The sequence below is a fragment of the Neolamprologus multifasciatus genome, chromosome 10, assembly GCF_963576455.1.
Source record: "Neolamprologus multifasciatus chromosome 10, fNeoMul1.2, whole genome shotgun sequence".
Classification (NCBI taxonomy): Eukaryota; Metazoa; Chordata; class Actinopteri; order Cichliformes; family Cichlidae; genus Neolamprologus; species Neolamprologus multifasciatus.
In genome coordinates, this window is record NC_140448.1 from 7,302,407 (window position 1) to 7,329,512 (window position 27,106).

Genomic DNA, 27,106 nt, shown 5'->3' on the forward strand with positions numbered 1-27,106 from the left:
TATTTTTATTTGAAACTGAAGCAAGGATATCAGTGCTGTGACTGAGCTGACTTCCACTGAAGGAAAATCTACAGTCAAATTTGTTATGTAATGCTGGGATTATTTTTGATCTTGTCCTTTGGAAAAGTAGCACATCACCCTTTCTGATGCTTCAAGTAGGATACAAAGCATAAATAGACCTTGTTTCCTTCAGCTCTGCATTTTTTCTCAGAATAAAAAATGCAACATATTGGACAATAAAAAACATCAGATAAGTTACATGTGATATATCAGGAACAGCTGAACGCAATTTCATTACCTTTGACACAAACATTTACTTTAATTCAACAATAAACTGATTATATTCTGTTGGTCAGTGGTCAAGATTTGCCTCACAAAACAAATCACATTTGGATGGAAACTGAATTAATGACACAAATCTTCTTGTCTTGTCCATTGATTAAATTCTTTTAAATATATATATGTAAGTAAAGTGCAACTTGGCTATTCAGTTGAGTTCAGTTCACTCGTTTTCTCCACAGTGTTTTGTTTGACAAATAGCTGGTGAAGCCTTACCCCATACACTAACTAGTTTCTTCATAAAGTGACTATTAGTCCAAGGAGGAAGTGGTATCTTGACAGTGGAATATATCATAACAGCAGAGTAAACACTGAAATTGATCAGAAGGTGATCACCATGCAGGTAATATTTTTAGCTTTACTAGTGACAACAGTCAGATCACTGCTTTAGTCCAGACTGAAATATCTCGACAGCTATGGAAAGGAGTGCTTTGGAATTTTCCATTGATATTGATCATGTCCAGAGAATTAATTCATTAGTTTGTTTTCATCTAGCTTCATCATTAAGTCATAATCTTAATTTGCTTAATGCTTTGATTTGTCACCAAATATCGCCAAAACAGATGGCAGTACTCTCAGGCTGAGCTGTTCTTTGTGTTTAGTGCAAATGTTAGCATGCTAGCACTAGCACTGTCATTGAGTGCATGTTGGCATGCTAATGTAGCACTGTCATAAGTGCACTACTGTGCATTAAGAGGAACACACAGACCTGCTTGGATGGCAGCAGATTTTGTTTTAAAGAGAATTTAATCTTTAGCCTGCAGGCCTGTAGATCCTGTTTGACTATGAAGTATTTGCATACAATTAATAACACATTGGTCGTAGGTCCTCCTTAAATGCTGAATTTCCTTCATCATCATCATCATCATCATCATCATCATCATCATCATCTTCTGTGTCAATTACTGGTGCAGATATCTTTATTTGTTTAGAAGGTAAACACCTGGGCTGTAAGCTCTTTTACTCTCTGGCTTATGTTGTTTTTTTTATGATTGGTTTTATTGTACTGACTTTGGTGGTGATGTATTGTATTGTTATTCAAGTGTGTACACACACACATTTGTGGGGACGAACAGCCCTTATGGAGACCAAAATTCCAGTCCCCTCAAGTCTGAAGGCATTTTTGAGACTCAAAATGTGGTTTTAGTGACAGGGTTACAAGTGGGTTATGGTTATGGTAAGGGTATAAGTGGCTAGGGAAAGCATTATGTCAATTAGATGTCCCCACAAGATATGAATACATGACATTTGTGATTGTTTGTTTTGTTTGTGGAGGTCACTTGTGCATGTGTCATGTGTTCACACAAGTGACAAACTTTACTTCACTTTACCTTTTAATATATCAGTATACCAACATTCCTTAAGTGCTTCACTGCTGCATGGATTGTTCTGCCATTTATCAGAGAACATTTTTAAACCTGCTATCTGCTACCTTTTTGAAAGTATGTCATTGATAAGCTATTGGTTTAAAGTTGGGTAACATTCCTGTCCCTGTGATGGTTTTCACTCTTTTCTTCTTTGGGAAGCCTCGTGTGATTATCAGCCTGGACTATTCCTCCTCAGCCAGAAGACTGAGGATGACAAAGAGTCATCTTTGTCAGCCAACATTTGGCTATAATGTTTTCATTCAGCTCAACTGTTATTGCACACTCATCTCAGAGTGTTAATGGCAGGACTATGCATTCATTGTGTTTGTCCTGACTCAAACAATTTCATCTTAGTCTCAGCTGAACCAAGGAGGTGCTTCCAGGTTTCACTGGACTTTTTTTCGTGTTGTTTAGCAAAGTTTAAACATTGCAGTTGTGTGCCATAGAGCAAACAAGCCTTTCTTTTCTTGGAGACTGTCTTAGGAGGCTGATGTGACAGAAACTCAGATTTCATTGATAATTCTTCTTCCAAACTGTTCTGTTCCATTCAAGGAGACAAGGCCTTTGAAGATATTTTTTGTTTTTGAAGCCGTTCAGACTCAGATGCCATCTGATGGTTGTGGGGCTGCAGTCGGCACCAGTAACAGCCTTAATTTGGGTCGAGTATCATCCAGTGTCTTGACAAACAGGCAATTGGATCCTCTGGCTCAGTGCTGTTGAAATTTTTTGGGGTCTTCCACTTTACTTTTTTGTTCCATAACCCTCAGGATCATTTAGGAAATTCCAAATGACTGTCTTACTGCATCTCACCTCAGCAGCAATGGCGCGCTGCGAGAGACCCTACTTATACAGTTCAACAACCTGACCACGTTCAAAAAGGGAAAGGCTTTTTGAACGTGTGACTACCTGTGTGACTACCTGACGTGACTACCTGACAGAAAATGACAATGAATCCACATTTTTGCACAGATTAGGCATGTGGTCCTAACCCATATGGAAAAGAAATAGTAACTTATATGATTTACTCATGAAAGTGGCCACTTTCATATAGTGAATCATGTAAGGCTTACATGATTTACTCATGAAAGTGGCCACTTTCTCATTACTTTCATATATTGTTTTAGTAAGTATCCAAAACATACAAGTTTCATTTATATAATTTTTCAAGGGATCTTATATCTGTTTTCACTCTTGTATGCTTTTCATACAAGTTTCACACAAGACAGATACAAACTTTATAAGATTTATATATATCTTTTCCATATGGGAAACTTTTGATCAGCTGTAAAACAGCCAGTTTCAGTTTAAGCGTTGCTTTCAATAAATTGCATGCTCAAAAAGTTTTCTCTCACTCCCATTTCTTCTTGTTGCATGTTGAAGCCCTACTTGGAACATTGTTAAGATGCAACCATGCAAAATATGATTTTTTTTTTTGCCATTTTTCAACTGGTCTTAAACTTTTTATTAGGACTGTACGAAAAAAGCACTAAGTATCATATTATGTTATGAGTTGTGTTATCCTAATAAGAGAATTAACAGTGAAATAAGATAGATGTTGGGTCCATGTTTTACAAAACTTTATTTTCTTCCCCCTTATTGTCAAATTGATACTTGAACTTTAGATGAAGTGACCTCTGCAAAGGAAAGAAGTTTTGTGATCTTTCTAGTTTAACAGAATGACACAGGCAACTTAATCTGTCTTGATCAGGTAACATTCTCTGAAAGGATGATCTTGCTAATATCGTTATTTTTAGAGTGAAAAACGACCCCGTGCTGAAGAATAAATTCCCCTCCTTGTCACATTGTTGCATCTGTTTTTCAAAATAAAAGTCTTGTTTTCTTCATATTTATAATGTGTGGCATAGCTGTTTTAAATATTCTAATGGAAGTTAGAAAGGAACAAAAGTGTGAATCAAAGGATACCTGCGGTAGTCTTCACCATGGAGACAAGACATTTAGTGTGACAATGAATGATCAGCTCAGTGAGAAATGTTTTTGTAATGTGACCATGTTGTATTTGAATTCCACACAGTACAATCAGATGTGGTAGTTTAGCTTCCCAGCTGTAATGTGACTGTTAGTCAGGCCTTCAAAAGAACGCAACTCAAACACAATCAAGCAAATCAGAGCACAGGTTGTAGTTTAATTATCTTTATTGTCTTGCTGTGTCATCCCTGGTGAGAGTACAGTGTCTCTTCCAGTCAGCTGCTGGTGGTCTGCAATTAGCCTCTGTCCTGTAGCTCCCACATCACAAACACAGGGGTAATGCTTGATTGAGGTCCTGGAGCCACAGTGAAATAAGCTGATTTCTCCTATGCTGCTCCTGCATGTAAGCTGCATTTAGAATAATTAAAGGATGCTAAGCTTTGTAATGCCTCATTGCTGTCCTGTCACTATGGAGGTCACTATGGAAACTGCAAGGATTGTTTCCCATTTTGCAAAATGTACATGATGCAAATGATTCGTATTTATTGTTTTGTTTTTGTATGATATATTATGTGCATTTTGAGAGTTTTAGTTTAAAGCCTGACCTGAGTTTCCAAATTAAAGATTAAGTGTAACTATCCTTGTTTTTTCTCTTCTTTCAGGAAAGTGAACTGAGCAAGAAAAGAAAAGAATGTGAAAATCTTGAGCATGAAGTAAAGAAGCGACAGAAGAGATGTCTGGATTTGGTAAGTGAACCTTGTGTTCCATTGTTTCCTTCTGTCATACTTTCTTTAAAGCACAGCTGCGATGGACATAATGACAGCAGAGGGGTAGACGTGGATTTCCACATGTTTGTATGAGTGTGGTTTTGTGTTTTTCTGGAACAGGAGAGCCAGCTTGAGGATGAGCGAGGCAAAAATGAGCAACTAAAGGAGGAGGCAGATCTCCTCAGGAGGAAGGCACAGCTGCTCGACCAGGTCGGTGACGCTGCTCGAGATATATAGGTTTTATTTTGTGTATAAAAATCATGTTTTTGGTCATCATCACTGACAGTTGTGATAGCCAATCTTAATGCTATGATGGGATAACCTGTTGCTATTTCCCAGACTCGGGCTGAGAATGAGGAGCTGAGGGAAGATCTCTCTGAAGTGACCGCTCAACGCAATTCAGTTCTCGAGGAGAACCAGAGACTCCGTGCCAAACTGGAGAACCTAGAGCAGGTCCTAAAGGTACTATCTGAGTCAGATGCTCGGTGCGCTATTGTCAGTTTTGCTCCTTAGTGTCCCTGCTGATAAATTCTTTTCCTTCTGAACAGCATATGCGAGAGGTCGCCGAGCGAAGGCAGCAGCTGGAATTGGAACATGAGCAAGCACTGGCTATCCTTAAGTTCAAACAGGATGAAATCAAAAGGTTACAGCGGGTATGAAATACAGCCTTGAGTTTTGGGGGTTTTTTTTGGTTTTGATCTTGCTAAAGTTATGCTCTCATAGCCTGTGGGTTACTTTCAGTGTAGTTAAGAAAAATGGGGCACTTTCTCCAGCAGGGGGCAACCTTTGGGCACCAATAAAGAATTTTGTCAGTGCTGTTTGCTATGCTGTGAAAGTGAATTTTATGATGAAAGTTTACCATGAATTGAATGGTTTTTTTTAATCATCAGGCTCAGTTATTCGCCAAGAGGGAGCATGAAGGAGTGGTTCAGATGCTGGAGGTGAGTGTATGTGACACTATTATGTCTGCACGGGGAAGCACAAAAGCAAGTAAAACAACTCTGTGCCAGACCGTGCTTTTGTACTGCCAGACTGCGTAGCCCTGAGGTGCTTTCAAGCATTTAGGAGGACTTAGGATCAAATCCAAAGCTGGCAGTGTCCCACAAAAGAGTGAAGCATTAAAGAGTAACAAGAAAAAATGTCTCTATGTGACATACACTAATGTATTCCTTTCAGCTTAAATTCACTAAATAAAGTGTTTCTGTCTTTTAAAACAGAGCAAAATTCTCACCAGGTTTTTAGTAGGTTTAAAGACATTTCATTCTTTTTTTAGTAGGTCAAAAGACGATTCATTCTTCTAAAGAAGCCTGGAATTATAATTTACTGGGATCTTTATTCTTATCTAAACACCTGGCTGAGAAGCTGTGGCAGAAAGTACTTATATTTTTGTAGCTCTAGTAGGCCTGAAAACCGTTTGAACAGATGGCTCTTCTGCTGCTTTGTGACGTTTGTGCTTGCTCTCTGTGTCAGCGTAAGAATTCAAAATGAATCCAGATAGCAGATGACAGTTGAAATCCCCCTGCCTCTGATTGGCTGCTGATGCTGAACATTAAAAAAAAGAAACTAAAAAAGGAGGGAAAAAATCAAAAATGTCATCATCCACAGTTGATGACTTTACATTCCTGTTGTCTGTGTTCCTTATTTCTCACGGTTCATTTTGCTGCGAGAGTTTGTTACTTAAAGCAGTGTGTATTTTATTTTAGGAGTTGACTCAGCTCGTGTTGCGGAGAGAGCTGGTAGAGTATAGTTGCTCCTGTTTTCAAAATGCCTTGTTTCCTTCCTCTTGGCTGTGTTTCTCTCACTTTCTGTCTGTATTTAAACCAAAGCATCACAGGAGAAAGTCTCTTTCCCTCCCAAAAGCCCATGTTTTACTTGCCAACAAAACACCCAGCCTTACTCACTCTGTTAAAAAACAGGTTTTGCTAGATTATGAGATGTGTGTGTGTGTGTGTGTGTGTGTGTGTGTCAGGTGTGGGCTGCTATGGGCTGAGAGACATTCTAGTGATTTTGGCTTGTGAGCGGATTTCCTTGCTGACCTGGACTCTGACTGCTGTGTTTCTACTCTATTAATATTTAATTTAGTCTTTTCCAGTTTCATTGCTTCACACACATGCATTCGCATATTTTCTTTGTGCTTTGTGCCTTTTTTGCTAAGCAGAGTACACTGGACTGCATGCAGGTATTTCTTGAACCTCGTGTTCAAGAGCTTTTTATCTTCTCCTCAACAGGACCTCCACCCAGCCCTGGTCCTTAGAACCACCAAAACCCCAGTTGCTTTTATTTAGTTCCTTGAAATTGATGGAACTCTATTCAACATTAATTAGTGCAAAACAGCCCCTCAGAAATGCTTCACTTGTGAACAGTTGCTCATCTGAGGCTGTTGCCTTTCTCTTTAATTTATTTATTTATTTTTTTATGGTTACCGATTTGCATTTAAATCAGGTCATTCATATGGGGTGTAGGGTTAGGGGTTAGTGTATGTGTATAACACATTTATCACTCCCAGCTGCACTGACAGCACTTACTACAATTATCGGGTTGTCTAATCTTATTCCATGTACCCAAATAGTCTCATTGCCATTTAGATTAGATTAGATAAAACTTTATTAATCCCTCGGGTGGGCTCCTCCAGGAAATTTGGTAAATTTCTGATAGTATTCATCTGAGGTTTTACAAATGATTTGCGTCAGTGTTTTAATACTCATTACTAGGGGTGGGTTTTTATAATCGATTTATCGATTAAAATCGATTCTGGCTTGGATTACGTAAAATCGATTCATTAAAATCCTGAATCGATTTTTTAATATAAATTTATTTTGCCCGAAATGCCAGAATCTCAGGTGAAATCTCACAAAATTTCAACAACCACCAAACAGCTAAAACAGTAAATGAGAGCAGGAACACGGATTCTGCACAAAGACTTAAACACACAGCGCAGCCCGCGGATCAGAATCAGTGAGATGTCGCCTTTCTCACAGTCCGGGCTGAAAGCCGACAGCCCGCTGATTCTGATCTGTCGGCGGGTCTGCGCTTTGTGTTCACGCCCTTAATGCGCTGATTCTAAGGCTGTTAGTTTGATGTCTCTCCAAACAATATTGACCGAACCAGCAGCAAAAGAGGATCCAAACTACGCTTCACAAAAACATCGTCATGTATTCACTCTTACTTTTACTGTTTTGCTTCAACCACGATGCACAGCTCTCTCTCTCTCTCTCTGTACAGTTTTCTGCATTATTCGCTTGCTTGTTACGCACAAGACTACCGTTGTTTACAGCGCTATCGGCCGACTTTTTTTTTTTTCTGTTTTATATACTTCCGAAAAGAAAACCTAATTTCTGCCGTTCAATGCTGAACAAATTTAAACTTTTTAAAATTATGCAAAATGCAAAACGCTTAGCCGTGTCTCTAATAAAACCGCTGTAACTTCAGAGGTAATGTTCATATGTTGATTAATGGTTTTCTTTCGTTTTTGATGTACTGCAGAATATTTTTATAAAATCCCAGGCCAGGAAAAATCACCTTCATGTGTTTCTGTGTTTTATCTTCAGCTACTTTGACACAAAGGCATCTGCTGTGACGCTCACACCTTTGATAAAGTCTTGCGTGTGTCAGCTTACTTTTTATAGATACAAAAATATGTAAATGTACTAATCTGAATTATAATATTTCTGACTGTCAAAATTTCCCATATTCAAATCGAAGTGAATCGAATCGAATCGAATTAAATCGAATCGTGGATCGAATCGATTCTGGACCTTGTGAATGGAATTGAATCGATTCTAAAAATCAGTGACGATACCCAGCCCTACTCATTACTCCCCAGCTCAGTGCAGCTAGATAAGAATTGCCTACAGGCTTTGCGTAGGTGAGCACTAACAGGAAATGTTGTTCAGACACTTTCGTGTGAAGGCTTTTGTCAGATCAGCCTGCCAGGAAACTCCCACCGCAACCAGAAGTGAAATCAGCTACATTTAGAAACCCAGTAAGACAGAGACAAGTAGTGTTCTGCCAAATTACCCCGCTGTCATAAAAGTGATTGCAAGTCAAGTGTTAAATAGAAGCAACATGTAACACCTCATAAATACTTTACTCCAGTTTCCCCTCCCCCTTTGCCTGCCTCCCTTTTTCCTTTCCATTTACCCAGCCAGTCTTTGTCATTTGTCTTTGCAGATTCTAACAAATGATGTAGGGACTCGTAACATTGTCTGTCTTGCAGAAACCCATATTTGCGTTGTGGATTACGTTATTTCATGCATTCATTTGTGTTTGCCACATTTTGTTGTCCTATTTGTCCACCTTCCAAAACAGTCATAAACATAAAAGATCAGATGTATCAAAAGTGGCCCTAATCATAAAAAGCTTTTCCATAGTTTCTAAGGAAATTGATTTAATGGCATTGAAGGTTTCTGCAGGACACTGACGGTGATAGATTGCTGATTAAAAGGAGAAATCCACCTTACCGCTCACATCCCTACATTCACACACTGTACTGCTAACTTAGGCAAAGCTCATTTGCTCGTAGACATCAGGTTAAAGTGTGTCCAGAAGAAACCTAAAGTATGGTAACACATCACACAGTTCCACCTGAAATGATCTGATTAACAAATTGAGGACATCACATCTAATAGTGTTGAAAGGTGGATTTTCTCACACACAAGTCACACTGGCACTGTTTGCGTGCATTATATTGGTTCTGCCTTCTGTGTAGTCGAAGGTACGAGAGCTGGAGGAGAAATGTCGAAGCCAGAGCGAACAGTTTGGCCTGCTGTCCCAAGAGTTGGAGAAGTTTCGAATGCAGGCCTCAAAGGTGGACCTGGCCAGCTCTAGCCTCCTCAACAACCCCACCCTGTCGGTTCTGACCAACGGGGTGGGCCTGACTACAGAGCGAGGTAAGTGGTTGCGTCACTTCACTTGCTTAATGACCAAAAAGAAAATCAAACAATCTGACTTACTATGTCTTGTTTCAAGATAATTTGCCAAATCATTGTTTAACAATAATTTTGCTTTCATGTTATAGAATCGTAGTTGGTGTAGTTGACACAGATGATGGCTTGGTAGAGAGCACTGAGCCACTTATAGAAAAGAGTTCTTTAAAATTATCCATATATATAATGATCAGGAATGCATCCTTCCAGATTTTAATTTCGAGATATTTTATCATTGACTTCTGAACAATAAGGACACAATACATAATACCCAGTCCTCCTTCTTAATGTGACGTTCTCTCTTTTTCCACCTTTGTGTGTTATAATGTAACCTCAATTCCAGCAGCAACAAATACATAGATAGTGCAAATCTAGACCAACTCTTTCCTACTGTGTATATCCAACTCTTTTCTCTTACAATGTTCATGTGTTTTAGACTGCACTGGTGGCTCATGGGATATGGTGACTCTAGGTGAAATAGCCTTTTGGAGTCTCGAGGGAGGTGACACAGTCTCCTGCCCCGAGGGCAATGACCCACTTGGTATGCCCGCCGTCTCTGTTACTCATAATATGTGTTGGACAGTGTTACAAAAGCACCGCATGCGTTGACCTGTCATCTTACCTGCACGGTCACCGTTAACAGTCCAGCACCGTAACAGAGCTGATCTGTTACTCTCACCATTGCATGAGACAGTCAGTGTGTGGAGCATGGAGCAGGTTAAGTCTCTTAACAGTCCTCGTGTGAAACATGTTGTCTTTATAGTGTGACCACTGACAGATGGAGATAGGACTTTTTTTCCTTCCTCTTTTTAATCAGCCATGTTCAGCCCTTGAGCCCCCTGCATGTCAACCAGTGACTTCACATGCCTAGCTGCTCGTGGATTCAACCAGGTTATGCATTGAGAGGGCTGATGTATGTTCACTAGATGGTGGATTATCCTCTGCCTCTCTCTCTCTTGCTAGATGTGGCCACTGCACTACGCATGGGGGCTACCCCCCATGCTGCAGGGCTATCCAGGGTGGAGCGATCACCTGTCACCAAGCATCGAGAACTGCCCACCATCAGCGTCAGCAAGTCAGGCTCTTCCTCTAGCAAGTCAGAGACCACACACCTCACGCCCAAGTCTGACACCCATCTCAGTCCGCACAAATCAAGCCCAACTCACGAGGTACCAGCAGTGAAGACGATGTGTAGTACATCACTTTTTTCTCAAATCAGAAAAAATGCTTTCATGCATTTTGTGGTTTTTTGTTTATTTTATACATGGTCCATATATTAATGGTAATATGATATAAATATGTGAAATTTCAACACAGTCTTACATGAAATATAATTTATAGTTATACAGTAAAGTTGTTTTAAAGCTGACACCATTAGCTAATGTGGCTGCTACATTTGAAAACCACCATCTGTATCTAGTAAGTTAGCCTAACGGTTGATAGGTTAGTTTGAAGCACTTCATCTCTTAATCCTGATATTCTCCTTCTTTGTTTCGACACATGAAAGCAGATCGAGATTACCACACTGTTTGCATGGATTTAATGGATTAAAAAGCTCTCCTTAAACTTGAGGTCATCTCACGTTAGTGCACACTGTAACAGAAGAGTCCAGTGGAGTATTTTGGTTTTGCTCCAAAAAATTTAGCATGTTTGTCCTGCCGGTGTGTGGTCCTGCATGGCATGCAGCCTGGTGGTCTTTTTATCCAGTCACTCGACTGCATACAATCAATAGAGCTCATATTTAGTGAGATAATCCACTCAGCTCTGTGGATTATAAAGGGTATACAGTAGTTGTTTGTGATTATCCTTAAAAAGTGCTGTTATTTCATGCAGGTAGCCATTTATACCAGGTATTAACTAGCTCTGTAGTAGTTCTGTTCCTGTTTGTATTCAGTAAAAAGGGCAAAAAGTCACTCGCAAACAAAGTGATTTTCTTTGCAGTCATTTCCAAACAGGCATGGCTTTATCTTGTGGCCTTGTATGATAATATGTGTAAAGCATATCATACTCGTGAAATGTGCTCTCCTTTTGGCAAGAAAATAAAGGACATCTTGATACAGAAGAAAGAGTTCATGCTGGCTAAAATAGGTTAAGGATTTCCACTAAAGAATTTCACTTGTTTAGGTCAGCCGCAACAATAAATGGAGTAAATTAAGCAGTAGAAACAGCTTCTAAAACACCTCTCTGTAATAAACTTTGAAAGATATCTGACCTATAGGGAAAGACTTGTTCCAGGACCATTGTGTTAGCTTGCAGAAGATTTTGATTTGTGTACGTAGCAAATTGTGGCACTTACAGCACAGTGCTTGGTCAACCTAGTTACCTCACTTTTATTGCAACTCCAGTCCTATAGATTTACTTTATTACTAAAGACTAAAAACCATTTAACTTTGCTCTTACTTTACTTTTAGCCTGTTCTTTTTAGATATGTCAGGTGACTGTCTCTCTGTTCATGCTGTTCTCAGGTGGACACAGCCAGTGAAGTAGAGGAGTTGGACATTGACATAGCCCCAGCACCTTACCCAGCCAGCAGAGGAGCAGCAAAGCTTCAGGTGTTTATTGCAAGATACAGGTAAGTAATTAACTAACACAGGGATTGTTCTGGTGAACATGAAAGTATGTGATGGAAACGATTTCATGGAAAATTTTTATCTCCCCCAGCTATAATCCTTATGATGGTCCCAATGACAATCCTGAGGTGGAGCTACCACTCACTGCTGGAGAATACATCTATGTATATGGAGACATGGATGATGATGGCTTCTATGAAGGTATGGGATCATGTAATTTTTTTGTAAATCTACAAATCTTTACTTTCCGGTCTGTAGGACAGTGTTTTATGGTGGCTCCTTTCAGGCGAACTGATGGATGGACGGAGAGGGCTGGTCCCCTCTAACTTTGTGGAACGTGTTTCAGACGACGATGTCATGAGCACTCATCACCCAGAGATGGTGGACATGTCCCATAACTCGCTGATAGACAGCAGCCTGCACAGTGCCAGCCACCAGCATCGTCTCCACGTGGGTGTCAGCACCTCAGAGAGGGCAGAGGCCTCTGCTGCCTCTGGCCCTGCCTCAGCCCCCTCAGATTCAGCATCAGCCTTGGCTGTCCCAGCCCCCCTCACCAACGGCCTAGACTTGGATTTGGAAGAGGTGGGAGTGGACATTGTGCCTTACCCACGTAAGCTCACCCTCATCAAGCAGCTTGCCAAGAGTATCATCATCGGCTGGGACCCTCCGTTGGTGCCGGCTGGGTGGGGCAATGTGTGGAGCTATAATGTGTATGTGGACCAGGAGCTGCGGCTCAATGTGCCCTTCGGTGCCCAGACCAAAGCGGTGCTGGAGCGGCTAGACATAAACCTCAAGGCCTATCGTGTGTCGGTGCAAAGCCTGACAGAGAAGGGTCTCTCGGACCAGCTCCGCTGCAGCATGCTCGTCGGTCGGGACGTTTCCGTGGCGCCCACGCAACTGCGCGTGGAGAGGATCACCGCTACTAATGCCAACCTGACCTGGCTGCCCAGCAACAGTAACTATGTGCACATTGTGTCCTTGAATGACGAGGAGTGTGAGCTGGTGAAGGCTGGCTGCTACTCGCTGTGCCTCAATAACCTATTGCCCAGCCTGCAGTACACCGTCAAAGTGGAGGCACGGCCGCACCGCACGCCATGGGAGTTACCCGTGGAGCGACGTGAACACAGAAGCGCAACGATCACCTTCACCACACTGATGGCAGGTCAGGACTTACTCTTTTATCTTTCTGACAGCTTGTCACGATTTCCGGTATCACACGTGGTAAAAGCATTTAAGATGGACATGTGTAAATGCAGCACATGTAAGGTTTGTTCAGACTCAAAGATGGGGGTTTTTGCAGATTAATTCTATACTAAACTCAGACAAATCATCACATATATCCAGTTAGATGATTATTTAATCTTAACTTGTATAATGAACTCAAGACCTTTCAAATCATTTTATTTGTCTGTGTTTTCCTGAATCTTTGCAACATCTTACCAGAGCTTTGGCTAGATAATTTATCAAGCCAGCTTCCTTAAGACTTTGAAGTCTAATCATATGTACATGTCACTTTGCTCTTGGCAACGTGTCCCCATCAAATTGGTGAGAGAGTTACATCATTAATGCTTGTAGGGAACACCTCCCATGACTGTACTGCTGGTACAGGCAACCCAAATGAAGATGAAAATCAAGACTGTAAGCAAAATAAAGACAGTGTGAAAATGCAGCGTGAAGCAATGCTTCATTTTTATATCAGTATTTCTACTGATTTCTACATTATGTAAACAGTGAAGGAAAGAGAGGTTTCAAAGATCCTGTGGATTTATTTACTTTTGTAAATAAGTAAGCTTACAGTAGTATGTTAGTATAGTCACTGTTCATGCTTTGTGTTTTTAATTATGAACTCATATGAAGTTGGTACCGTTTTGCCAGGCAATAGTATTTAAGATTTCAGAAATGAACTACGCTATATAATGTATAATCATCAGTGTGATATATATTTGACTTGCATCTCTCCAAATGATCCTTCAAATTTGCTTAAGTTCCATGCCCTCATTCTGGGATTTCAGGTATATGGTTTTCTAGTGGCCATTAGAGTAATAGATGGCAACTTTCTTGGTAGAAACATGTCCCAATAGTAAACATTATTCCTCCTCCAAAGCTTTGTATTTTCAGTATGAGTCATTTACTCAGTCCTATGTTCAGTTTTTGACATGCTTCTCTTTATTTTGCTGTGATGTTTTAAATCTCTGCAGGCCCCCCCGATGCTCCTCTGGATGTTCAGCTGGAGCATGGTCCATCTCCTGGAATTGCTCTCATCAGCTGGCTACCAGTCACTATAGATGCTGCAGGGACCTCCAACGGAGTCCGTGTAACCGGATACACTATATATGCTGACGCAAAGAAGGCAAGAACTTTATATCTGTTTTAAACTTAAAATTGTAATCTTGGTTTTAAGCCAGTATTCAGATATTTAACCAAAGTCTGATTATCGTTCTTCTATCCAAGGTGCTTGAGGTGTCTTCCCCAACAGCTGGTAGTGCCCTCCTGGGTCCCTCTCAGATCCACTCCCTGCTGGCAGCTCAGGAGCTCACTGTCCGTACCACATCCGCCCATGGGGAGTCCTGTGACTCTTTGCCGGTTAATGTGCCCTCAAAGCTGGCTGCCATCATGGCAGGCCCGGCTGTCACTGCCCCACTTCTGCTACCTCTGCCCTGTATTCCAGTAGGTCCCAGTAACCTGCCCCCTTCACCATCCTATGGAAACTCTGCTGCCAAAGTGTCCACGCTGCCCAGCTCTTTGCCATCAGAGATACATATCACTGGCCTCACAGTGGAGGCTGCTGCCAACTCGCCTTCTGCCCTCCGTTCAGAAGAACTCTCGTCTTCCTCATACGTGAAGGCCTGGGCCAACCCTTCATCTGCTGCTGCCTTGGCTGTTGGCGAGGTCACATTATCTGTAGCCTCCACCGTTACCCCAGTGGTGAGCCATACACTTCCATCCTCCTATATATGAGAGCCCCTTGAAGGTGATAGTAATAGATACGCAGTTTTTCAATTTCCTGTAAACAGTCTGTCATTGTTGTTTTAACCTCCTAAGACCCAAACTCTTGGCATCATGGCATGCATTTTTAATTTCTCTTTGCTATTTGGCCTGATTGGGACCTGGTGAATGTAAAAACAAAGAATTACGTGAATTTTTTTAAATAAGATTTTTGTTTCTGAGAAAAATGAGATCCACATATGAGGACATTTGCTTTAATTTTCGATAGAATAGTGGCAGTATAATGTCCTCGTTAGTGGATATCAGGCCCTCATAGAGCAAAATTTAGTATTTTGGTCTAGACAACCCAAAATGTGATGTCCACATGGACATCCTAGGAGGTTAAGCAGATTTTTCACAGCACTTTTTGTACATCTTTTTAGATTATCCTACTTAGCTGTGCATTTCTTTGAATCTGAGTATGCTATTTTTAACTATACTATATATATATATATATATATATATATATATATATATATAACTGTACAGTATTCTTTTTTTCTTATCTTCTAAATTTGCCCTTCACACTCTGCACATTTCTTGTTTTTTATTTTAACTTTTGTGTGAATCCTCATGCTCCATCTGCCTCTGGACTGTGCTGCTGGAACACATGAATTCCCCCACTTTTATATGGAGCCAAAATAAAGACTAAAAATGAATTACATGCATCATTAATTCAACTGAAGCCATGTGTAATATGAGCATCAACCATTGCAGCAGTGTTTATATCATACAAAATAAGGAAAAGCACAATAGGTGCCTGAAGGGAACTGTAGCACTTTACCTTCACTACATGAGTTTACAATTTATCTGTAACCACTAATAGATATCTCTGGCTCTTGACAAAGGCGGTCGCACTTTCTCCCTCTCCCTTCCCTTATCTTTCCTGCTTGGCTTTCTCATGTCTCTGTCTAGTCTTGTCTGCTTCTCTCCCTCTACCCTGGAAGAGTCTCACAGTCTGTTTTCTAAAACCTAAAAAAGGAATTATGGATTTGATCAACTGGTCCCTGAATGCAATTGACACACTCTTCTTGACGAGAAACCTGGGTTCGGGAGAGCCCATTGAAGACATCTGTCTTTTTGGAACCATGATAACAGGGTTCTTGCTGATCGGCACTGGCTTGGCCCTGGCTTATCGAAGAATAAAGAAAGCGGAAACAGCTGTTCAAATCCCCACAAGGCTGCCCGCTATGTTGATTGGAACAATGGAGCGAGCCGTGGCTTCTCAGAATGGGCTCATTAGACGCAGCACGGATGACATCTTGGAGAAGCTTGCGGCTGCTTTGAGTGCTGAGACATCTGACAACATCTTGGAGAGGCTCACAGCTGTCGTGAACACTCATGCTCTATTTCCAAACTGGATAACATCTTGGTGTAGCTGGATAACATCGTGGAGAGGCTCACGGCTCTCCAACGGGAATGGTGAGGAACCAGTGATGGACATTAGATCGACTGTAAAATTGACATGCAGTGGTTCGCACTAAAGCAAGAACACCACCATTATTTCATGCGGCTACCATATCGGCGCCAGCTGCGGTCTCAAGGCTGGAGCTGAACATAACAAACAATTTCTCCCCTGATAACAAACTGTGTTTAGACTCTTTGTTCCAAACGCCCTTGTACGCTTATCTCCAAGGCTGAGTCGGACGGCAGGTCTGGGCCCGGCGCTGGATGAATAGCTGCAGGGCAGGATGGCTGTGTCAGGATCGGCTTACTTCTCACCCCTTACCCACCCCTGTTGCTTGTCACATGCTTCATGATGTTGTGATGTGGACATTTATGTGCTCTTTGTGCAGAGGAGTTTTTTTGTTTTCTGTTCTCATGCTGTTCCCCCATAGGAGCCCAGCATGAGTAGAGGTCTCTATTTTTCCCCTCCTCATCTTGCCCATTGTATAGTACATTTCAGTGTTTTTCCATAATACTACCGGTCTCCGACCTGTCTCCCCATGTGATGTCTGTGTTCTGTTGTTGGGGGGGGGGGCATTGCCAAAGTGTAAATAATACGCTAGATTGAGGCGTCCTGTCCTTTTTGACAGACAGAATAATAAACACCTTTGTCTGACTATTTTTTTCCATTTCCAGGTTAATGTGACCTCCCCAGCCAACTCAGCACCTCAGCCATCTCCAGTAGCGTCACCGACACCTGCTCAGGCTCCATCAGTGGCAGCAGCAGCACCAGTGTTGGAGCAGCACAGAGACACCGACAGCCCTGGAACTATACGTCCATTCCCATCTATCACAGAGTTCATCGAGGACCCCAGTGCCAAGCTTGGGACCCCTGAACGCATCCCTACCCCACCCAAAGCCCCAATTACAGATCTCCTTAACCCTCAGGACACTAACCTCATCCGTCCCCCCAGCACTTCTCCTCTGGAGTCAGAGGTAGAGGAGGAGCATGAAAATACCCGCTTGGTGTCCATCGAGGAGTTCCTGACACAGGACCAAGACCCAGTGTACTGCAGGAGGCAACAGGTCAGCTTTGTTTTAACTGGGTTATTACTGTTTACTACAAAATTAAATGTAACATGTACTCTAAGTGTCTGTTTATTGAATCTGATTATAGTTTAGGTATTCAGAGGTGCACCTAACTTCAGTGTAGATTATATGTCATACTTGGTGAAATCAGATTTGAAGGAAGAAGGCATTTAAAGGATATTGCTCTGTGCAACCCTACATTACCCACAAAGACACTCAACAGTCAACATCTTGGCCTGAGATTCTGTTGTATTACTCAAGAAGTTGTAGGCTACAGATATTTTTCATACTCCAAACTTGTGGAGACTGAAGAAGTCACTTGGATGAGTGGCGAAACGTTTCTTCCATTGAAAACGCTTTGTGCAAATGAACAAATCAACTTTTTGAGATTTCCTTATCTGGATGATTGAGCATGCATCAAGACTCACAACTTGTAGTTTCCATAACCAACCAATAGAAAGTGTTTCATATATGCAGACTTTAAAATAAACAGGACGTGTACCTGGAGGTGACGGAGTTAAAGGTGCTAAGATTTTTTTGTGAGTGGCCAGAATATACAAGATTGGATATATGTCTATCAGACAGAGGTGGGATTGTTGTGGAGACAAGGTGGAGGTAGTTTGGACATGTGCAGAGGAGGGATAGTGGACATATTGGACAAAAGATGTTAAAGATGGAGCTGCCATGTAGGAGGAAATGAGGAAGACCAAGATTATGTTCATGGATGTGGCTAAAGAGGACATGAAGAGGGTGGCTGTTGTGACAGAAGAGGTGTAGGGTGAGATGGCGGCAGGTGATCTGTTGTGGTGAGCCCTAAAGGGAGTTGCAGAAAGTAGAAGAGCAACATCAACTCACAACATGTCAAGTTTTTTGTTTTACGCACTTATTAAGAAGCCCTAAATAATTAAAAGTTAATAAATTGGCTGCAAATTTAAGACCATATTGAACATATTGATTGATGCGTTGATGCATGGAGCCAAGGCCATATAAATACCTTCCATGCTCTAGTCTTGTATATACAATCGTTTGCGCCCTTTCAAGCTGTGATGCATAGATATTATTTCATTCTGTGCATGATGCAATGTTTCCTCAGAGTTATGTCAGAGGGATTGTTGAACCTCCCAGTGACTACCATGCAGACAACAGCCGCTCAGATCTGTCAGACATCCTGGAGGAAGAGGAAGAGGACTTTTACTCTGACCACCTCGGTGAAGTACAGGCAAGGGGATGCACAATTGGAGCTAACAGGGTAAAGAAATTATTTCGTACTATGACCGCAGCTGTACACATGCTTGTTTGCAGAGATACTTTCCAAGTTCTGCTTTTTAAATAAAACATGCTTCTTTTAATTTTTCTTCCAGAGTTTAGTTCTCATTTTGAGGCCTTGTTTCTTCTGTTGGACCCATGATTGTGTCTGATTGTGATTCTTGGTTTTTTCCTTCCTCTTTCATTTCTCTTCCTTCTTCATGGTGGCGTTCTCATCCGTTTTGTCTGCACTTGCTTTATTTTCACTGAACATTATAATGTTCCATCCTACCTTCACCGAACCAATCTTGTATGAATAAAACTGTGGCCCTTGCAGTTGTGTAAGTTGGAGGCTCCAGACAGTGATGAGGAAGTTCTTGAAAAGATCCTTAAGTTGCCTCCTTATGTCTACCCCAACAAGCAGCTGTTCAGCATCCCCGAGATGACAGAGGAGGAGGACAGCAGTCAAGAAGAGCATTTAAGTCGCCGCAGCCAGCATCAGCCACAGCCCACCCACCTTCACTCCAGAAACCCAGAACACCTCCATCCTGCCCCTCCACATCACCCTAACCCACACCCACAAATCCCCCCTCACCATCACCACCTCAACCAGGAACCCAGATCCCTAATTAAAGAGCCTTTACCCAAACACGGGGCCTTGCAGGTCAAGCCTAAGACACAGCACAGAGTACACTATGCAGAAACGGTGGACACCGTCAGTTATCCGGAAGCAGAAGACACCAGTTTATATGAGGGTCCTGCCAACAGACGGGTCTCTGCCCGCTGTCCTCCTCGGCCAACCCACACTAGCAAAGACAAAACACTGCTTCGAGGGCTAGGGGACCGCCTTAGGAGGGAGGCCATGCTCAGGAGTCAGATGGCCGTTGCCGCTGCGGCCAACCCCGGTGATGGCCCTACCCCACCAAGACCCTACCCAGTCAGCAAAACAGTACGAACTATGAAGTCACCCATTAGTCCTGGGGTGGAGATTGATGTTGAGTACGGTACAGATGACAATGAGGAGCCTGTGGAATATACTCCTAGGGAGGTGGTGGTGCAGCAGATGAGCTCTGAATGGTGGGTAGAGGGGGCCCAAATGGAGCACAGCAGACCTCCTCAGCGCCGAGGGCCGAAGGCTGATCCGCTGGTAAATGTTGGTCCGCTGGTGTGCCGTCCCAGACCCATCCTCTCCTCTGTAGTTGTGCTAATCAACCCTTGAGCTCTTTAGAGGAAAACACATAACCCTCCCACTCAATAGACTTTGCCAATACATGGCTACACACAATACATTGCTACCGAGTGGATTCAGCTAATGTTCCCCCTCTGCGTGACTGCACTCATTCCTGCTGCTTTCCTATTCTCCTGCACATTGAAACCCCATCTCTGTGTTTTAAACTAGTCCAGACTGCCTTGTCTTGCATTCGTTTACAGTCATTGTGCTTTGGTGCGTGGGTGTGCGTCTGCTAATACTGCTGCAGTGCAAGAAAATAATATGCTTATGTTGCGTGCATGTAGAATACCCTGGAGTGTGTTATATATTAGATGTGACTCTGATCTCTGCTCCAATAAGAAACAGTTTAATAATTTTCCTCTCCTCCCATGTAGTGCTTAAACATCATACCTCATATTTCTTTTCTCTTTTTTTGATTCTTGAGCAGGAGGTCAGCCAGATCCCTCCAGCTGAAGCACGTCCATCATGGAGAGGCCAAGCAGAGCTTTCCTGTAAACCCGCATGCTTGCAGGCTAGGAATCTCAAAGGTCAGAGGCCTTTTCCCCTTTCATGTTTGTGCTTCCCCTCTTTCTCATTGCTTTCTCTTTTCTTAACTGAAAACAGTGGGTGTGAGACGGTGCTGACACACCTGTGGTTTCTGTTGGCAAACCTCCCCCTCTCTCACATGGAGGTAGTCAGATTAGCACCTTGTGTAGGAAGGAGGGGGGTGGGGTGGGGGTTTAGGGAGAAGGAGGTGCTGTAGCTGCAGTGGAGTGAAGTGAGAGAGAGAGAGAGAGGCCGCTAAGCTGAGAACCGGCTTAACCTAAAGTGGCTTGTCATGACAGGAGGAAGTGACAGACATTAAAATAGTAACCTCGATTAGCCAGCAGAGAAATGGCTTGCAGTTTGGACGTACACACCCCTCTGCTTTTCTCTTCTTTCCTCCAGATCTCGTCTCACTTGCTTCCCATTGTTGATTCAACAAGTTGCCCTTTGAGTTAGCAAACCTGGCTGTTCTGATAAATACACAGTTGACTGCACACATATATGCGCAAGTGTACACGTGCACAGATAAGAGGAAGGGCTTAGGGAGAAGTTCTGTTCTATCTACTAGAAAATCAGTGAGGATGTGAAAGTGTGCGAGTCGTCTGCCCGTGACTCTTGCCACAGATGGACTGATTCTCTCTAATGAGATAGAGAACGCATCTCTTGAGTGCAGCTTAAAGCCTCACTACAGCTCTTCAAATTTGTCTCTTGCTGTCACATAGGCTTCAGTGGCAGTGCTTTTAATCACACTGCTGGAATCTTTTGTGCAATAGTGCGTATCTGTTGCCTGCTTTGTGTAGTTTGCGTCATGCACTGTATTAAAAGCACCTCTAAAATTATACTAGGACTGTTTTTTGCATGTTAGGTTTGGTCTGAGAGTAAAGGTGTTGAAAGTTAAACTGGAGAGTGGGTCAGACACCTTATTGCACAGTTGGAGTTTGTGAGCGTGTGCACGTTTGTCAAATGGCTCACACAGCTTAGGATCAGTGGTTTAGCTTGATTACCTCTTTTAAGGACATGCCAGTGCTAGGCGAACGCTGCTCATGGCAACGCAGTTGGTGGGCAGTGGGGGAGGTGCAAGCTTGCAGTTCTATTTGCAGAATTCACTGCAAGCTAAGCACGGCTGCTCTGCAAACTCTGTTGTGTTGAAATAGCCAATATTATAATAGTAAGAGAGAATTGCATCTTAATACCTATAAAATAAATTGCATGGAATTAACCACAAAGTAGCTAATTCAGAATGAGAGTTATGTACACTGTTGGTATCATTTAATGATACAAGTGTGCGGTTGACTCCCTTGTCCCGTGGAGCGAGCTGAATTATCTGCAGCTCAATGTGACAAAGACCAAAGAATTGATTGTGGACTTTAGAAAGACCAGGAAACCTGTGACCCCGTTTCAATCCAGGGGGTCGATATGGACACTGTGGAGGATTATAAATGCCTCGTAGTACACATAGATAATAAACTGGACTGGGTTAAAAGCACCACTGCACTCTACAGGAAGGTCCAGTGTCATCTCTATTTTCTGAGCCGGCTGAAGTCTTTCAACAACTGTTTTTATGAGTCTGTTGTGGCCAGTGCTATCTAGAGAGCTTTAGCATGTCAGGGGAGCAGGTTGAGGATCGTAGATGCCAACAGACTGATTGGCCATAATGTTGTGGGGATGGAGCTGGACTCCCTTAAGGTGTCAGACAGGCGGATGTTGTCCAAGATAAGGACAATACTGGGCAAGACCTCTCAACCACTCCAGAAGGTGCTGGCCAATCATAGGAGCACGTTCAGTGAGAGACTGAGATTACCCAAATACAACACTGAACAACACAGGAAATTGTTTGTGCCTATGCATATCTCCCTGTACAACTCCTCCATCTAATGTACACTACACAATGCAATAGTTACACCCTTTGCACATACTCTACAGTAAAATAACAAAGTTTTACAGAATATATTTAATCTGTAATATTCTGGATATTTATAACTATTTGTATATATTAGAGCTATTTTTATATTTCTAACTATGTAATACATTGTATTATTTTATTTAGTTCAGTCTTGTACTGTTGGGGTGGGTGGCTGTAGCTCAGGTGGTAGAGCAGGTCATCTACTGATCGGAAGGTTGGTGGTTCGATTCCTGGCTTCCCCTAGTCTGCATGCCAAATATCCTTGGGCAAGATACTAACCCCAAATTGCTCTCCGATGCATCCATCGGAGTATGAATGTGTGTGAATGTTAGCTATAAAGCACTTAGAAAGATGTGCTTGTGCGAATGGGTCTGAATGGGTGAATGCACAAGTTGTGTAAAGCGCTTTGAGTGCTCAGATGAGTAGAAAAGCGCTATATAAGAACCAGTCCATTTACCATTTACCATTGTTGTTGTCTTGGAGCAACTGTAACCACATAATTTCCTTATGGATTAATAAAGTTTTATGATTCTGATATCAGTCCTGTGTGAAATGCTTGTTGCAAATTCTGATCATTTTTGTGTGTGTGTGTGTGTGTGTGTGTGTGTGTGTGTGTGTGTGTGTGTGTGTGCAGGTGGTGTGGAATCACCAAAGACGAAAGGAGACAGTGACATACGCATCTTTGTGGCCCTCTTTTCATATGACCCTGCCAGTATGTCACCCAATCCTGACGCTGCTGAGGAGGAGCTTCCCTTCAGCGAAGGACAAATCATCAAAGTATGTCCACACACTGCTCAGGCTCTGATGGCTCAGCATGTTCTGATTTCACAGCATTCCTGTTTTAGACATGCAGCTCAATCTGCATGTTTGTATAGTTGCCAGGGTTGCTGTAGGTTATTCACAAGCCTTAAAGCCTTCTTTGTTATCATCCCCATTAGTTTAGGTTATGGTTACATGAGCTAACACGCTAGGGAGCATTAACCAAAAAACTGCTGGCCTGCTTGTCTTGCAACAGAGTGACAGAAATCTGCATACTGAAATAGTGGAAACCACAGATAAAAGTAATTATCACGCTGCTGAAGGTTTCATAACAAAGAAGTGATTATGGCTTTAATGAGGCCTGAATGTAATTCATCCTTTTGACATTGTTTGGTTTTTATCTTTATTTGCAAAGATTTGAAAATGTATTTTAAAAGGGCTGATTTTGATTTTGGTTGTGCAAATTGTAGCTCAGAGGATAATGCAGCTTGCACATTAGAGGAACATTTAATGCACGCAGGGGTCTCTTTATAATTCATTCTGGAGTATTAATGTAATGCTGACCTGTATAAAATCTATATGCCATCAGTTAAAACAAATCATTTTAGTTGATGCATTTCCTCCTCCTTCAGGTTTATGGAGATAAAGATGCAGATGGGTTCTATCGAGGAGAGTCAGGCGGTTGTCTGGGCTATGTGCCATGTAACATGGTGTCTGAGATCCGAGTGGAGGATGAGGAGACCCGGCAGCAGCTGCTGCAGCAGGGCTTCTTATCCACAGCAGCTTCCATAGAGAAGATAGGTATGTGACTGTGTTAGTCAAACATTTTCTCCCAACACAGCAGTATTAGTTCTGTTGTTTTGCCATTTAAAGGTGATTTGGTTGTCTGTTACTGATGATGTAAATGCTAATATTTTACTCATTATATCATCCCTGTTCATGTTTGAGTGGGAAGTGAAAATGGCAGCACAATTGTTGCAGAACTTCAATGTTTTGAAAAGTGACTTTAAAATATCCTTCATTTTCAATCCTTCTGTTGATGTCTTCATTTTTTGGAGAAAATCTGACAGTTGGTTTTAAGTTGATTTAAAATTGGCCCAAAATATTGAATATGTTCTTATGTTCTTTCTGCTAATAAGGTAATAGTAACCATTGCAGGAGTCTAAAAATGAAATGGGAGGCAAAGTCTCTGTGGCCACCGAACAGAATCAAGCTAACACTTTGCTTCTGTTTCCTGCTTTGTACCCAGAGCTGTGCTGTTGCAGATGGTTTAACCTTTTCACTTCCACTTGTTGTCACTGCTGTGTCAGCTGCTCACTGGCTCTCATGTGTTAAATAGCTCTCCACTGGCTTTTCATTGTCTACTTTATGTGGTCTGCTGCTGTCAAAAATTACATCTGTGTTTCTTTTTTTTTTATTATTATTATTTGGTTTTCCTTTCTAAAACTCCATTAAGGCACTCGCACACACGCACAGCTTCCACGTCGCCCCGTTCCACCGCCGAAACCGAGACGATCCAAGAAAGGTGTGTCTCGCTGCAGATTGCGGCCCCCCGCTTCTCTCCTTTATCCTCCCTTCTGGTTTGCTTCTTTTTCTGTCTCTTTCACTTTAGATTTTGCTCTTTCAGTTTGCTGCCTGCCATTCAGCAACTGGGGCATGGGGGATTTTTAAACCAGCTACTGAAGTAATGAATTCAGACAGCTTCCTAGAATTGTGGGCAAATACTTCCATTATGAATGGAGTATCTGTCGAGTAGTTTCGTACTTTATAATTAAAGCCAAGTATTTAAAGGCTGTTTATGCTACCATCTCTCCACAGGTTAAGTGTGCAACAGCTTTTCAAATGTTCAAAGACACATACATGAGTCCTGTCATTGGCTATGCATGTAATACACGGATATAGCAGCAGGATGTTGCCATGTGTTGCTAATTCATTAAGAACCTCAAAGAAGGTTTTTGTCTCCTGCTCCTGTGTCACAGTTGAATTACATGGTCACCTACAGATCACTTTGTTGAAACATCCATTCCCCTCTGCACTCCACCTGTGACTTTGCGTGCTGCCTGTGTGATGACCTGCAGGATTATTTTCAGACAGTGCCTTGTGTCATTCTGTGACTCTTCCTGTACTCTTTTCCCCTCACCCCGTCTCTTCCAGTCAAATCTGCAGACATCTGCGAGGAGAGTGTAAACTCCTCCAGTCAAGGTTTGTAGCTCTGCCTGCCTCCGTTTGCACCTGCATGATCAGGTGACTGTTTCAGTGTGCCCTGGAGGACAGCATGCATTTACCTGCTGCTGCTGCAGCTGCAGTTATTTTCTGTTATTTTCTATTTTCTTTTTGTTTAGTTTTTTTTAATGGTACTGTATTCAGAGTTGCTGATAATGTCGCCTTCATTCATCCTTTTTAGAGAACGTTTGACTCTTGGTCTTTAAACCCATTAAAAGTAAGGAACACTAACAATAAATTCATCTTCTTTGAGTTGAAAATGCATCAAATGCAGGGGAAATCATCTGCTTGCAAGGGGCAGCCAATCAGAAGAGGGAGGGTGAAAGGAGTTAAAAGCAGCTTGTTTCAGCCAATGGTTGAACTGAGAGGCTCCACTGATTCCCAGTGTGAGAGCAACTGTGGATCATACAAAGATTAAATATCACATAATAGTTACTCTTTAACGGCTTATCATTAACCCTTCGTTATAAAGGTCAAACAGTCCCTTCTGTCCCTTCTTTTCATTTCACAGCTTCATTACAGTGGCATCATTAAGTCATCTAATATCATCCATTTGTCTTCACTTTTGCTAACAGTGTTGCAGAGTAATTTACTCTCCCCGCCTCAGGATAAATATTTGCTCCGACTTATGTTTAATGGGGCAGCACAGTTCAGGCTGCCATCACCTTTTTCATGAATTACAAATGCTAACTCTCTCTGCTAATCTTCTGTTCTTGTTGTTCTGATGTGACTTTCCTTCAGCTGAGCATGATGCTGAGCGAGTCGAATGTACGTACACGATCAGTTTATTGGAAATGCCCATTTTCAGGACTCTGGACTAAAAAAAGTGTTTGTCCACCCACCCCCTTTCTCATTGGCTGACAGATCCCAGCCAGGTGGATCCCTCAGCCACTGCAGCTGTGGGGAAGCCAGCCCCAGGAGCTCAAAGGATGGTCGCCATCTTTGATTATGACCCACGAGAGAGCTCCCCCAACACCGACATAGAGGTTAGGACTGCAGATGCTTTCTTTTTGCTTTATGGGGCTAAAATGTTTGCTGATTACCTGCTCTGTTTGTTACGCCCCTGTCCAGGCTGAGCTGACCTTCAGTGCTGGAGATATCATACATGTGTTTGGTGACATGGACGAAGATGGCTTCTTCTACGTAAGTCTGAAAATGACTAGGAGATCCGACATGACTGCAATATTATGTGGCTCTGAAAAACGTTTAACTTTACTTTGCTTAAAACTTAACTTTACTGGCTGTAGCTGTACCACCTATAAAATACCTTTGTAGTAGAGAGTGCATTTCATCAAATTACCACCTTCTCTTTCAGGGTGACTTAAATGGCCACAGAGGCCTCGTCCCCTCCAACTTCCTGCAGGCTGTCCCAGATGATGCTCCTGTGCAGCCTGCACCTGAACCCAGGAAAGAGTCACAGGTAGCTTTGAAACTGTGGGCAATGGCCTGACCTACATGGTTACAAGTCACCGACATCCCAGATTTCTGTGTTTCTTTTTGTTATCACTCACAAGTATGTCTAATTTCTGGTTGTTGAGTTTGTTGTTTCTTTAAACGTGTTTTGTTTCATTAATTCTGCTCTGTCACGTTTCTTTCATCTCACTGTTTCCTGCATGGCCTTTTCCAGAAGCAAAAACGTTCTGTACACTTTGAGACTTGATTGTAAGTGTTTCTAGGCGATCAATGCTCTCGCTGTCTGTTTACTTCCTCCTTAAAACCTTCTCAACCCGTAGCTGTACACTGCTTCTGTGATCCTGCCCCTAAATGTGAACCACAGGATGAGTTGAAATCTTTCTTCCTCTGTGTCTCCCTGTTACTGTTTCCTTTATCAAATATTAATTCTAATAGAAGAAATGATGAGCCCAT

At 42.2% G+C, this 27,106-nt stretch overlaps 1 protein-coding gene across 18 annotated transcripts in view; it reads left to right on the plus strand.

Moving 5' to 3' along the window:
- The window catches only part of tspoap1 (TSPO associated protein 1), a 76,997-nt gene that overhangs the window by 45,447 nt on the left and 4,444 nt on the right, over positions 1-27,106 (plus strand). For 2 of the 18 annotated variants that reach the window (XM_085175793.1, XM_085175810.1), the window contains 27 exons: positions 4,295-4,378; positions 4,520-4,609; positions 4,739-4,861; positions 4,948-5,052; positions 5,290-5,340; positions 6,103-6,135; positions 9,108-9,288; positions 9,761-9,865; positions 10,288-10,493; positions 11,790-11,896; positions 11,986-12,095; positions 12,181-13,056; positions 13,880-13,906; positions 14,093-14,244; positions 14,346-14,819; positions 16,962-17,351; positions 18,448-18,603; positions 18,937-19,746; positions 20,258-20,357; positions 22,893-23,035; positions 23,650-23,818; positions 24,474-24,542; positions 25,172-25,219; positions 25,982-26,008; positions 26,105-26,226; positions 26,312-26,383; positions 26,556-26,660. In XM_085175793.1, the coding sequence (XP_085031919.1) occupies positions 4,295-4,378; positions 4,520-4,609; positions 4,739-4,861; positions 4,948-5,052; positions 5,290-5,340; positions 6,103-6,135; positions 9,108-9,288; positions 9,761-9,865; positions 10,288-10,493; positions 11,790-11,896; positions 11,986-12,095; positions 12,181-13,056; positions 13,880-13,906; positions 14,093-14,244; positions 14,346-14,819; positions 16,962-17,351; positions 18,448-18,603; positions 18,937-19,746; positions 20,258-20,357; positions 22,893-23,035; positions 23,650-23,818; positions 24,474-24,542; positions 25,172-25,219; positions 25,982-26,008; positions 26,105-26,226; positions 26,312-26,383; positions 26,556-26,660 (4,935 nt within the window). Of the gene's footprint in view, positions 1-4,294; positions 4,379-4,519; positions 4,610-4,738; positions 4,862-4,947; positions 5,053-5,289; positions 5,341-6,102; positions 6,136-6,557; positions 6,579-9,107; positions 9,289-9,760; positions 9,866-10,287; positions 10,494-11,789; positions 11,897-11,985; positions 12,096-12,180; positions 13,057-13,879; positions 13,907-14,092; positions 14,245-14,345; positions 14,820-16,961; positions 17,352-18,447; positions 18,604-18,936; positions 19,747-20,257; positions 20,358-22,892; positions 23,036-23,649; positions 23,819-24,473; positions 24,543-25,171; positions 25,220-25,981; positions 26,009-26,104; positions 26,227-26,311; positions 26,384-26,555; positions 26,661-26,867; positions 26,903-27,106 lie in introns of all 18 variants that reach the window. The other 16 variants (XM_085175812.1, XM_085175796.1, XM_085175809.1 and 13 more) reach the window with 15 other exon arrangements.